Below are 15,100 nucleotides of genomic sequence, written 5' to 3'. Positions count from 1 at the left end.
TCACAATTTAGTCTCATTTTGAGTGCATAAGTAAGCGCATGTTCTACTTAATACGCCCTAAATTGTGAGTGGAGCTCAACCTCCTTCAATAGTCTTCCTTCTAATGCTTTGAAAGCAAAGTGAGGTCAATCCATAGCTATAAGCTAATGCTAGCCCGCAAAACCAGATGTTTTCGTCGGATCTTACGGTGGTCATGTGACATGCGCTACACCAACTACGTACACATTTGTGCCAGCAAGCCGTTTTGCACAGGTAATAACCAGATTTAATTTCTTATGTTTTATCTGTAAAGTCAAAATTTAGATTTTTCATAGGACAAAAACAAAACAAAACAGTAGTTTCTATTTACAGAGTGGCTAAAAACATATGTTCCATTGTCACATACATCAGCTAAGAACATCTATGCACACTTTTAATATGCCATGAAAAACACTATTTATTTAGGTTCCCCCACCACAAATACGTATTCTGTCACAATTTAGTCTCATTTTGAGTGCATAAGTAAGCGCATGTTCTACTTAATACGCCCCAAATTGTGAGTGGAGCTCAACCTCCTTCAATAGTCTTCCTTCTAATGCTTTGAAAGCAAAGTGAGGTCAATCCATAGCTATAAGCTAATGCTAGCCCGCAAAACCAGATGTTTTCGTCGGATCTTACGTTGGTCATGTGACATGCGCTACACCAACTACGTACAAATTTTTGCCAGCAAGCCGTTTTCCACAGGTAATAACCAGATGTAATTTCGTAAGTTTTATCTGTAAAGTCAAAATTTAGATTTTTCATGAGACAAAACAAAACAAAACAAAACAGTAGTTTCTATTTACCGAGTGGCTAAAAACATATGTTCCATTGTCACATACATCAGCTAAGAACATCTACGCACACTCTTAAAATGCCATGAAAAACATTATTTATTTAGGTTCCCCCACCACAAATATGTATTCTGTCACAATTTAGTATCATTTTGAGTGCATAAGTGCGTTCACACTGGGAAGTATGCGCATGTTCTACTTAATACGCCCCAAATTGTGAGTGGAGCCCAACCTCCTTCAATAGTCTTCCTTCTAATGCTTTGAAAGCAAAGTGAGGTCAATCCATAGCTATAAGCTAATGCTAGCCCGCAAAACCAGATGTTTTCGTCGGATCTTACGGTGGTCATGTGACATGCGCTACACCAACTACGTACACATTTTTGCCAGCAAGCCGTTTTGCACAGGTAATAACCAGATTTAATTTCTTATGTTTTATCTGTAAAGTCAAAATTTAGATTTTTCATAAGACAAAAACAAAACAAAACAGTAGTTTCTATTTACAGAGTGGCTAAAAACATATGTTCCATTGTCACATACATCAGCTAAGAACATCTATGCACTTTTAATATGCCATGAAAAACACTATTTATTTAGGTTCCCCCACCACAAATACGTATTCTGTCACAATTTAGTCTAATTTTGAGTGCATAAGTAAGCGCATGTTCTACTTAATACGCCCCAAATTGTGAGTGGAGCTCAACCTCCTTCAATAGTCTTCCTTCTAATGCTTTGAAAGCAAAGTGAGGTCAATCCATAGCTATAAGCTAATGCTAGCCCGCAAAACCAGATGTTTTCGTCGGATCTTACGTTGGTCATGTGACATGCGCTACACCAACTACGTACAAATTTTTGCCAGCAAGCCGTTTTCCACAGGTAATAACCAGATGTAATTTCGTAAGTTTTATCTGTAAAGTCAAAATTTAGATTTTTCATGAGACAAAACAAAACAAAACAGTAGTTTCTATTTACCGAGTGGCTAAAAACATATGTTCCATTGTCACATACATCAGCTAAGAACATCTACGCACACTCTTAAAATGCCATGAAAAACATTATTTATTTAGGTTCCCCCACCACAAATATGTATTCTGTCACAATTTAGTCTCATTTTGAGTGCATAAGTGCGTTCACACTGGGAAGTACGCGCATGTTGTACTTAATACGCCTCAAATTGTGAGTGGAGCCTAACCTCCCTCAATAGTCGCCATCTCGGCTGAGTGGCGGAAGGGGAGGGACTAACTCGAGTGGTTGAAGTTCACAATTCAAAAGGAGAGAAGAAGTATTTTCCGGTAAGTGCACAACAACAGTAATAGCACGGCACTGTCGAAATACGCCCCGTCAGGAACTGAGTGTGCAGTGTATATAATATACACTTTGAAGTGTACTGACGGGCCACTACGCAGCGCTCAAGAGGCTACAGGGATATTTTCCTGAGGGTCGACAATCAATTTGGAGTGCCTAGAAAAGCCATATTGATCTCATTCAGTTCCAAGTAGAGAGAGGAAATGTAGCTGACCAGTTCAGTCTTGATCTGCCGCGTCGTTGCGTCTCCGATTCTCCAGAGTCGGCGAGTCTCCCTGTGACTCACTCCCCGTGTCCTTGGATTCTCTCTATTAAATGCCGCTCTACTCGATGATTCAAGCGCCGTAGACTCTTCGCCAAACTGGGCGGATCCCCCAGCTCCTCGACGAGACTCCGCGCTATTTCCAAGCTGCCGTAGTCCCCCGGTCGTACCAGGCGTCGGATCACCTGAAGGGCGCGGTCCTTGAGGCTGTAAACTGGAGCACAGATGGATGTCAAAGACGTGGAATAAGGCAGCCCCCCTTATTCCAGGTACACGATGGCTTAATGAAGTGGTAATGGTGGCCACACTTACCTGGTAAGGTGATATTTACAAACGCAGCGCTTCCACCACCTGCTAAAGCAGGTAGGAACAGCTCTTTACCATTCACCCGCAACAGGTCATCGCTTTCTGCATCTTTAAACATCCATGGATGACCTGGGTGTCACATTCACAAGACATGTCAATACACACGCCACTGGTAAACGATCTAAATATAGACGTGTGTTTGGGGTCATTGTCCTGTTGGAACACCCAACTGCGCCCAAGACCCAACCTCCGGGCTGATGATTTTAGCTTGTCCTGAAGAATTTGGAGGTAATCCTCCTTTTTCATTGTCCCATTTACTCTCTGTAAAGCACCAGTTCCATTGGCAGCAAAACAGGCCCAGAGCATAATACTACCACCACCATGCTGGACGGTAGGCGTGGTGTTCCTGGGATTAAAGGCCTCACCTTTTCTCCTCTAAACATATTGCTGGATATTGTGGCCAAACAGCTAAATTTTAGTTTCATCTGACCACAGAACTTTATCTTTGTCCATGTGATGTCCAACAGGACAATGACCCCAAACACACGTCAAAAGTGGTAAAGGAATGGCTAAATCAGGCTAGAATGAAGGTTTTAAAATGGCCTTCCCAAAGTAGATATACACATATGCCATATTTTTCGGACTATAAGTCGCAGTTTTTTTCATAGTTTGGCCGGGGGTGCGACTTATACTCAGGAGCGACTTATGTGTGAAATTATTAACACATTACCGTAAAATATCAAATAATATTATTTAGTTCATTCACGTAAGAGACTAGACGTATAAGATTTCATTGGATTTAGCGATTAGGAGTGACAGATTGTTTGGTAAACGTATAGCATGTTCTATATCTTATAGTTATTTGAATGACTCTTACCATAATATGTTACGTTAACATACCAGGCACGTTCTCAGTTGGTTATTTATGCCTCATATAACGTACACTTATTCAGCCTGTTGTTCACTATTCTTTAGACACTTTAAAATTGCCTTTCAAATGTCTATTCTTGGTGTTGGCTTTTATCAGAATCAGAATCAGAATAGTTTCATTGCCATTGTTTGAGAACGGGTTCACAAACTAGGAATTTTTCTTGGTGCAAACGTGCGACATAAAACACATATAACACATATTTGGTATAAAAAGAGCTGTAACTGAGCTATCAGATAGACTTAGAAGGGATTCAAGGAATTCAAGGAGCTGCTGTTAGGAGTTATTGTTCATTTGCCTGATGGCCGAGGGGAAAAAACTGTTCAGGTGGCGGGAGGTGTGGGTCTGGATGGAGCGTAGTCTCCTGCCTGAGGGGAGAGGGGAGAATAGTGTGTGTCCAGGGTGAGAAGAGTCAGCTGTGATCCGACCCACACGCCTCCTGGTCCTGGAGGAGAACAAGTCCTGGAGGGATGGGAGCTTGCAGCCAATCACCTTCTCAGCAGCACGTACGATGCGCCGCAGTCTATTCTTATCCTGGACTGTGGCGCCGGGGAACCACACTGTGATGGAGGAGGTCAGGATGGACTCTATGATGGCTGAGTAAAACTGCACCAGCATCTCGGTCGGCACCTTAAGTTTCCTCAGCTGCCGCAGGAAGTACATCCTCTGCTGGGCCTTCTTGATGACCGAGCTGATGGTCGGCTCCCACTTGAGGTCCTGGGTGATGGTGGTGCCCAAGAAACAGAAGGAGTCCACAATGGGGACGGGGGTGGGAGAGTCAATCAGGGTGAGGGGGGCTGGTGGGGCTGTGACTTTCCTGAAGTCCATGATCATCTCCACTGTTTTCTGGGCGTTCAGCTCCAGGTTGTTGAGGCTGCACCAGGACGTCAGCCAGTCCACCTCTATCAAATACATTTTCCCCAAAAATGCGACTTATACTCCAGTGCGACTCATTTATGTTTTTTTCCTTCTTTATTATACATTTTCGGCCGGTGCGACTTATACTCCGAAAAATACGGTGTGTATACACACACACACATATATATATATATATATATATATATATATATATATATATATATATATATATATATATATATATATATATATATATATATATATATATATATATATATATATATATATATATATATATATATATATATATCTATATGTGGGCTCTGTACCGAGGATGTCGTTGTGGCTTGTACAGCCCTTTGAGACACTTGTGATTTAGGGCTATATAAATAAACATTGATTGATCATTGATTGATATATATATATATATATATATATATATATATATATATATATATATATATATATATATATATATATATATATATATATATATATATATATATGTGTATATCTACACTACCGTTCAAAAGTTTGGGGTCACCCAAACAATTTAGTGGAATAGCCTTCATTTCTAAGAACAAGAATAGACTGTCGAGTTTCAGATGAAAGTTCTCTTTTTCTGGCCATTTTGAGCGTTTAATTGACCCCACAAATGTGATGCTCCAGAAACTCAAACTGCTCAAAGGAAGGTCAGTTTTGTAGCTTCCGTAACGAGCTAAACTGTTTTCAGATGTGTGAACATGATTGCACAAGGGTTTTCTAATCATCAATTAGCCTTCTGAGCCAATGAGCAAACACATTGTACCATTAGAACACTGGAGTGATAGTTGCTGGAAATGGGCCTCTATACACCTATGTAGATATTGCACCAAAAACCAGACATTTGCAGCTAGAATAGTCATTTACCACATTAGCAATGTATAGAGTGTATTTCTTTAAAGTTAAGACTAGTTTAAAGTTAACTTCATTGAAAAGTACAGTGCTTTTCCTTCAAAAATAAGGACATTTCAATGTGACCCCAAACTTTTGAACGGTAGTGTATATATATGTATATAATGTGTGTATACGTGTATATCTATATCTATGTGTGTATATCTATATATATATATATGTACATAATATGTGTTTGTGTATATCTATATATGTGTGTATGTGTATATCTATATATGTATATGTGTACATACACACATATATATATATATATAGATATACACATACACACATTATATACATATATATAGATATACACATACACACATTATATACATATATATAGATATACACATACACACATTTATATTTATATGTATATACACTTACACACATATATGTGTGTATGTGTATATCTATATATATGTATATAATGTGTGTATATCTATATATAAATATGTACTGTATATATGTATATCTATATATATATATATATATACTGTATATATATATTGAGAAAAAGATGAAATGTTGATAATAACTAGTCACAACACAAACTAAAACACAGATGATACTGCAGAGCCCTCCTATGTCCAGAAAAGTATCTCCTGGCTAGTTGTCTATACAACATCTATCGATGTGACACTGATACCACCCTCGGTATTGCTACAGTCGACATTTGTATCGACACCCCCTCACAACGTACACAAGGCCACCTATCAATGACACAAGGCCAAGTACCAAAAGATTTTAAGATAGCAAGAGTAACTCTCCTCTTTAAAAAAGGAAGCAAATTGGAACCTGGCAACTACCGACCTGTTTCTATTCTCAGTTCCATTTCGAAAGTAATGGAAAAAATAGTTTATGAACAGGTCGATAGTTACCTTGCCACTAATAAACTCATGTACAAATTCCAATCCGGCTTCAGAACTAACCACTCCACTGACACATGCCTTCTCTATCTGACCGACCACATCAAACATGAGGTGGACGCGGGCAAATACTGCGGCATGGTCATGCTGGACCTTCAGAAGGCCTTTGACACCGTTAACCACGCTATACTGTTGGATAAGCTCACAGCAATCGGATTTAACAAAACCTCATGGAGCTGGATGCAATCTTACTTGGAGGGGAGGGAGCAGGTGGTAGAGGTGAACGGCACCGTGTCCCCCAACCCCCTCTCGGTGAGCTGTGGAGTCCCCCAAGGCAGTATATTGGGGCCTTTACTGTTCCTAATATACATAAACGACATGTCATCGGCATGCGACTGTGAATTGTTTTTGTTTGCGGATGACTCTGCCTTGCTGGTATCCGGCAAGGACAAGTCACAGGTGGAGAAAATCCTCAGTGCTGAGCTCTGTAGAACTTGCACCTGGCTCGCTGACAACAAGCTATCCATACACTTGGGTAAAACAGAATCCATCCTGTTTGGGTCCCACATCAACCTTAAGAAAGTCAATGACTTCACCATAAAAGTGGGTGACATTGTTATCACCAGGAAAGATGAGGTCACCTACCTAGGTTCCATTCTAGAGGCTAACCTTTCCTGTGATAAAATGGCAACCAAGGTAATCAAAAAGGTTAACCAAAAGCACCATGAGGATTCTGGCGGGAACTCTCGTTCAACCCTTTTTCGATTACGCATGCACCTCCTGGTACCCTAGCACCTCCAAAACCCTCAAATCTAAACTCCAAACATCTCAGAACAAGCTAGTCAGGTTACTTCTAGACCTCCACCCCAGATCCCACCTCACTCCTACCCACTTCTCCAAAGTGGGCTGGCTCAAGGTGGAGGACAGAGTTAAACAACTTGCACTGAGCCTAGTCTATAAAATCCGCTACACCTCCCTGATACCGAAGTACATGTCAAACTACTTCCTTAACGTAAATGACCGCCATAACCACAACACCAGGGGGAGTGTAGTAGAATTTCTGACCTTTTGACCTATATTTCTTGTCTTTTAAGAATGTCCGCTCATTTTCAATACTCTTGTATTTTTGTGCCATTGAATGGACCAGTTGTGGGACAAAAGTGAATATTAAGTCGTGCCAACCTGTCTATAGAATGTGTTGACTGTCTAAAGGATTCGAGTTGTTATGGAACAGATAGGAAAAGCAAAACAAGACATTTGACGCACTCGATAAGGAACGATGACGCACAACAGACATATAAAAAATGGCAGAAGACTGGAACTCGGGGGTGATTTTGGCTTGTGTGTGTCTTGTGTGCTCTGGAGTACATTGTGTCTGCTTGCACGGACAACTTAATTCAACCTGCACTTCTGATAATGGGTAAATAAATTTGTTGTACTAAACTACTTTTGTTGCCTGCTTAAGCTTCGGACAATCCACTACAGGAGCTCCACTAACCACGTTAAACCCAGATTCCGAACTAACAAAGGTCTTAACTCATTCTCTTTCTATGCCACATCAATGTGGAATGCGCTCCCAACAGGTATAAAAGAAAGGGCATCTCTATCCTCCTTCAAAACCGCAATAAAAGTTCACCTCCAGGCAGCTACAACCCTAAACTAACACCCTCCCCGGATTGCTAATAATCAAATGTAAACAATCAAATGCAGATACTTTTTCTTATGCCTTCCGATCTCTCTCTCTCTCTCTCTCTCTCTCTCTCTCTCTCTCTCTCTCTCTCTCTCTCTCTCTCTCTCTCTCTCTCTCTCTCTATGTCCACTACTTGATGTCCATATCCTACCCCCCCCCCCCTCCACACCCCTGATTGTAAATAATGTAAATAATTCAATGTGGTTATCTTGTGTGATGACTGTATTATGATGATAGTATATATGATAGTATATATCTGTATCATGAATCAATTTAAGTGGACCCCGACTTAAACAAGTAGAAAAACTTATTCGGGTGTTACCATTTAGTGGTCAATTGTACGGAATATGTACTTCACTGTGCAACCAACTAATAAAAGTCTCAATCAATCAACCAAAGGGCTGTACTGTACCGACGTAAGTTGTCACTCTTCGTCCGGTTCTCGGCTGCAAGTCGTTGTACGGCCGCGGCTCCCCGCGGAAGTCTATCCACAGCGGCTGCACCAGGCGGGCACTGCGGTTACAGAAGACAACAGTGATGGGGATGCGAGTGTTGAGGGAGCGGACCAGAGGCAGAGACTGATCCCCGTCTGTAGACATCCTGGATCATTAGCGACGATGCTAACTGCTTTTTGGACCACGAGTAGCCGTCGAACCAACGCTCACTGGTCTAAAAAAAACACGAGGGATGTTAATTTAACTGGCCCACTTGGTTGAAATTATTACAAAAACATAAACATAAACGCTCAAAAAACTACAAGAGCGCTGGAAGTTCGAGCCTTTAACGCAGCCTGGATGTTTACTTTCCCATTTCCGGGTGCAAGTCACGTGGTTGGGTAAGGCGATTGGTTAACACGGCCATGTCGTCAGTGTGACGTCACTAAACATTTTTTTCCCTTCAAACTTTATTTTAATAACAGTAAAATAATTCAACAATTAAATTAACGAAAACCAACAATTTTATACACTAGCAAGAAGTTGTAACACATAAAGGAAAAAGAAACACACGAAAAAAATTATATATATATATATATATATATATATATATATATATATATATATATATATATATATATATATATATATATATACATATACATATATATATATATACATATATATATGTATATATATATATATATATATATATATACAGTATATATATATATATACATATATATATATATACATATATATATATATATATATATATATATATATATATATATATATATATATACACAGTGTATATATATATATATATATATATGTATATATATATATACACAGTATATATATATATATATATATATATATATATATATATATATATATATATATATATATATATATATATATATATATATATATATATATATATATATATATATATATATATATATATATAACTGCTGTGTACCCGTCCCGCCAAAAACCCACACACAGGCTGGATTGGATGATGTGGTTCTTTACTGGTAGCTGCAATGAGTGATCAGAACGCACATACACACAATATGTGGTTAGCACCTCTGCTGCTTTCGATGTCATTAGCACATACTTGCCAACCTTGAGACCTCCAATATCGATAATGTTAGGTCACAGACAGCACTATAGGAAGTGATCACTAGCCAATCTTCATTCACATAAACATAAAGCAAAGGACAGAAAGCACTAAGAAAGAAGGAAGATGGAAGTATAGTCATGGTGACTGGGGACCATTGAGGGAAATGACAGACATGACATTAAAGGAAGTGGATATAAATCAAGATATAGAACAACTTATTAGAGATATTACAAAGTGCATAATGGAAGCAGCCAAACAGAGCATACCAAGGAGTAGAATAGGGAGAAGAAGGAAGATGGTGGACACAAGCGTGCACAGACGCAATAAAAGAAGGGAATAGAGCATTTAGAATATTAAGAAGAACACATCATTTTCAAGATATGATCCAGTATAAAAGGCACCAAACTAAAGTAAGGTAGGTTATTAAAAATAACATTTTGTGAATGACTAGATAGAACTACTCCTTTAGGCCAAGTGTGGGGAATGATCAAGAACAAGTCAGGGATCAGAAGTCAACAAGTCATACCAAAGACTATAAAAATGGGACCCATAACCTCCCTGCTTGGCACTCAGCAACAAAGGGTTGGAGTTGGGGGTTAAATCACCAAAATGATTCCCGGGCGCAGCGCCGCTGCTGCCCACTGCTCCCCAAGGGGATGGGACAAATGCAGAGGACAAATTTCACCACATCTAGTGTGTGTGTGACAATCATTGGTACTTTAATCTTAATCTTAATCAACATAAATATCATGTGATGAAAAATGGCACACAGTGTGTGGTAGAAAATAAAGAAAAAGCAGAACTTTTAGCAAAGACAATTGTTAAAGTGCACAGTACTTTAACATTGACAGCGTAACTTCCTGTCAATGAGAAAGGACGCAAAGAAAAAGGCTCAGCTTCTGCTACCGAAGTTTTTGTTAAATCTGAAGATTTTGACCACTGATTTGCGATCACAGCCACAGGAGAGTCACCTGGCATCTTCCATCTGATTTTGGTCAGTTGAGAGGCACTGATACGCTGAAATAAGGCGAGTTGGAAGAGCCGTTAGCCTCAAGCCAACGGCGCCTTGCCGCAGTTCAAAGCGGTTGCCTAGCAACTGTGGATAATGCATATGTTTAAGAGTTTTTTTTTTTCATTCATAATCATGTTTGAATCAGCTCATATGTTTCCATGTATACTCTGTATACCAGTTTCTCTTTGTCTTCAGATTGCCTGTTTAGACAGGGTCGTAAACCATCAGGAATGTGAACACAACCCCCAAGTCTCTCTTCTTATCAGTGTTGAGTGGAGGGGAGGGGAGGGGGGGGGGGGGGGCTTTCTTTGTGTGAAAAGAGTTGCTTTTTCCTTTGGAATGCCAGATCAACTTGGGCTACGCATTTGGATGTGTTGTTCGAGGCTGGTCTCTATTCTCAAATATTTGACAATAAATTACAAAATACCTATTCTGTGCTTGGTGGTACCTTTGAGTTCAGTGTATATGTCATTAAGGAACTTGGGACTGACCAGCGTTTTACATCCCACTTGGAGGAACATCTGGTCAAACGCAACACAACCAAAAGCTACGGCGAGTCTACAGCTGTTTTAAAGTGATTCCGACGTCGCAGAGTGATATAAGTTGACAGGCTGACACCTCAAATTGATCTCTGAACGGCGCAAGGTACGGAATTGTCGAAAAAACAAGTTAAAAGTGCCGCAAGTCGCTAAAGAAGTAACTGCAGTTAAGACAGAGGCACTGACGTCAGCGACTGCCGCGATGCGAAAAGCTAAAGGAAAGATTGAAATCCTGAAACGTTCGGGGTCAGCTGACACAGAACCCAAATGGGAACAAGATTTGAGGCTGGACACAGGACATGATGGGAATCAAGAGGCGATACTACAAAAACTTAACGAAATGAAAGAAGAAATTTAAGAATGGAGAGTAGAAATGAAAGAATAAATGAAAGAAATGAAAGAGGAAATGAAAGAAATGAAAAAAGATCTGAGAAAAGCAACAACAGAACACAAACAAGATGTGAAAAGTCTGCAGCAAAATATACAAAGTCTGCAAACTCAGAACATCTCCAGAAAAAATGAAGCTACTGAAATGAACAAACAAATGAAGACCCTTCAAGAAGACAACAACATGCTGAGGAATATTATAGATGAAATGGATCAGGATAAACGAATGAATGACATCATCGTGACAGGGCACCGAATTAAACCAAGATCCTATGCGAAAGCTGTGAATAATGAAGGTGAACCAGATGAAATGGATATGATCTCAGCAGAACAGCAAGTGGTCAACTTTCTGCAATCAAATGAAATTGAAATTGACATTAAGACCATGGAAACATGCATCCCACTGAACGGAAGAAACAACAACGCCACTCCGGTCGTGCTCGTGAAACTCGTAAACAGAAAATCTAAAATGGCATTGCTGAGACAGGGAAAGAAGCTGAAGGGAACAAATGTGTACATGAATGAGCATCTCACAAAACGTAATGCTGGAATCGCCAAGAAAGCACGCGACTTGAGAAAGCAAGGAAAAATCCAGGGAACTTGGAGCGCCAACTGTAAAATCTACATCAAGCTGAATGGAGGTCCAGAAGCAAGAGTACTTGCTGTCCATGACATCAAGGACCTGGACAATTTTTAAAGTTTACACAGCTTCCACAACAACGATGATAATGGACTTTGACAGAAAACAAGCACCTAAATTCAGCATCGACACTACTATGTTCCAAGGGACGACTAAACAAGAGGACCTATTTTCAGGATTGCATCCACCTACACTTATAGAGATTATTGAAACAACATCAAAGATTGTTGAACAAGAAAATATGGAACTAAAAAATTTCTGCAACAAAGATCACAAAAACTAGGATTTGGAAAATGATATAGATCCAGATACAAATGTTTTCTCCCACATCAGTAATAATTGTTTTTATTATACAGATGATCAATATAATAGCAACATTACATGTGATAACAAATTGTCAATTATTCATTTTAATAGCAGAAGCTTGTATGCAAACTACAACAACATTAAGAACTTTTTGGAACACATCAATGAACCCTTCAAAGTGATTGCTGTCACAGAAACATGGATTGATGATAAAAAAGGAATAGATTTTGATCTGGAGGGATATGAACTAAACTACATCAACAGAAGCAACAAAAATGGAGGAGGAGTAGCTGTGTATGTGATGAAGAACCTGAACTACAAAGTGGTAAAAAAACATGTCATTTGCTATAGATAATATCTTAGAATGTATAACCATTGAAATATGTCAGGAAAAAAGCAAAAACATATTCATTAGTTGTATATATAGATCACCTAAGTCAAGTATAGAAACTTTTGAAGAATGGATCAAGGCTACTTACATGGACAATGGTCAAAGAATAATGTTCTTATGTGGTGACTTTAATATTGACTTATTGAACCCTAACAAGCAAAAGTCTATTGATGACTTCATTGATACAATGTACAGCATCAGTCTATATCCTAAAATCACAAAGCCAAGTAGAATCACAGCACACTGTGCCATGCTTATTGATCATATTTTTACCAATGATTTTGATAATAACACTACAAGTGGTCTACTTATAACCGACATTAGTGATCATCTGCCAGTTTTTACAATATATGATGGAAACTACAAGAAGAACATGGAAGACAAAAGGACATTTCGAAGACTATGCACAGAGAAGAGGATGACTGCTTTCAAAATTGAGCTACAAAAGCAAGATTGGGACAATGTGTATAATGAAAAAGAGGTTGATGAAGCATATGAACATTTCTTAAACAAGTTCATAATACTTTATGACAAACATTGTCCATGGATACAAGTCAGTAATAAGCAGAGAAAGAATAATCAACCATGGATGACAAAAGGATTAAAAAATGCTTGTAAGAAGAATAATACACTATATAGAAAATGTATAGCACAAAGAACTACAGAGGCAGAAATTAAGTACAAAAAGTATAAAAACAAGTTAACAGACATACTACGATCATGTAGAAAATAATATTACAGTGAATTATTGGACAGGAACAAAAATAATATGAGAGCAACATGGGGCATCCTCAATAGCATTATTAAAAATGGCACTAAGAGGGACTACCCTCAATACTTCTTAGACGGAAATTAAAAAAAATGACAACATAAAGCAAGTAGTTGAAAGCTTCAATAATTATTTTATAAATATTGGACCAAAATTGGAAGAAAGGATTCCAGACCCAGTTTCAATTGAGGACTATAATGATACCATAGAGCGAAATCCCAACTCCATGTTCCTCAGTAATGTGACACAGGAGGAAATAGTTACAATTGTGAAAAAATGTAAATCTAAGACTTCAACTGATTGTAACGGAATTGATATGGAAACGATAAAAAAGGTTATTGAAGAGATCTCAGGACCATTAATGTATATTAGTAACCTATCATTTCAAACAGGTACATTTCCAAACAAAATGAAAATAGCTGAAGTTGCACCAATTTATAAGACTGGAGACAAACATCGAATTACAAATTATAGACCTGTTTCTCTACTTCCACAATTTTCTAAAATCATTGAAAAACTGTTCAATAACAGATTAGAGAGTTTCATAAATAAAAATAGAATACTCGAAGAGAACCAATATGGATACACAGCTAATGTTTCAACTTTGATGGCTTTAATTGAAATGACAGAAGAAATTACCAATGCAATAGATAGTAAAAAATGTGCAGCAGCAGTGTTGTTGGATCTAACTAAAGCATTTGACACAATTAATCACAATATTTTCATCAAAAAACTAGAACGATATGGCATCAGAGGGTTAGTCTTAAACTGGATAAGAAGTTATTTAACCAACAGGAAACAATACGTGAAGCTAGGCGAACACACGTCTACAACACTAAATATATCCTGTGGTGTACCTCAGGGATCAATACTAGGACCTACATTATTCAATCTCTATATAAATGACATTTGTAAAGTTACAAAAGATTTAAAGTTAGTATTATTTGCGGATGATACAACAGCGTTTTGTTCAGGAGAGAACACACAGAAGATAATACAAATAATAACAGAAGAAATTAACAAATTAAAAAGATTGTTTGACAAAAACAGACTATCGTTGAATCTCAGTAAAAGGAAAATAATGCTATTTGGTAACAGTAGAAGAGAAAGTCAAACACAAATACAAATAGACGGAAAAGAAATTGAAAGAGTAAATGAAACCCAATTTGTAAGTATAATGATTGATGATAAATTGAACTGGAAGTCTTACGTAAAAAATATATAACATAAAGTAGCAAGAAACACGTCATAATGAATAAAGCAAAACATGTTCTAGATAAAAAATGACTTCATATTCTCTACTGCTCACTAGTGTTACCATATCTGAGTTACTGTGTAGAAATATGGGAAATAATTACAAAAGTACACTTCATTCATTAACTGTGTTACAAAAAAGATCAGTTATAATAATACATCATGTTGGATATAGACAACATACAAATCCTTTCAATTTCAATTTCAAATTCAATCAAAGATACTGAAATTCCACCACACAGTGAATTTGCAAACAGCTAAAATGATACACAAAGC

General features: G+C 38.1%; 1 protein-coding gene across 1 annotated transcript; it reads right to left on the bottom strand.

Moving 5' to 3' along the window:
- Nucleotides 1-928: 928 nt before the first annotated feature.
- Nucleotides 929-8,786, bottom strand: LOC133643621 (von Hippel-Lindau disease tumor suppressor-like). The gene is made up of 3 exons (XM_062038289.1): nucleotides 8,376-8,786; nucleotides 2,689-2,811; nucleotides 929-2,590 (listed from the first exon to the last, which is right to left on the bottom strand). Exons 1-3 carry the CDS (start codon nucleotides 8,560-8,562, stop codon nucleotides 2,397-2,399), a joined length of 504 nt encoding a protein of 167 aa, XP_061894273.1. The 5' UTR covers nucleotides 8,563-8,786; the 3' UTR covers nucleotides 929-2,396.
- Between the last annotated feature and the right edge of the window lie 6,314 nt (nucleotides 8,787-15,100).

Source organism: Entelurus aequoreus, linkage group LG26 (genome assembly GCF_033978785.1).
Source record: "Entelurus aequoreus isolate RoL-2023_Sb linkage group LG26, RoL_Eaeq_v1.1, whole genome shotgun sequence".
In the NCBI taxonomy this organism is placed as follows: Eukaryota; Metazoa; Chordata; class Actinopteri; order Syngnathiformes; family Syngnathidae; genus Entelurus; species Entelurus aequoreus.
Note: the sequence above shows the minus strand (reverse complement) of the source record. Positions and strands in the feature narration are given on the sequence as shown.

What these genes read in the sequence shown, in the direction of transcription:
- LOC133643621 (XM_062038289.1), bottom strand. Translation starts at nt 8,562, where the DNA reads ATGTCTACAGACGGGGATCAGTCTCTGCCTCTGGTCCGCTCCCTCAAC. An exon ending in AAGAGTGACAACTTACGTCG is followed by an intron (nt 2,812 to 8,375) that starts GTACAGTACAGC and finishes TGTGACACCCAG; the next exon opens with GTCATCCATGGATGTTTAAA. An exon ending in TGTAAATATCACCTTACCAG is followed by an intron (nt 2,591 to 2,688) that starts GTAAGTGTGGCC and finishes TCTGTGCTCCAG; the next exon opens with TTTACAGCCTCAAGGACCGC.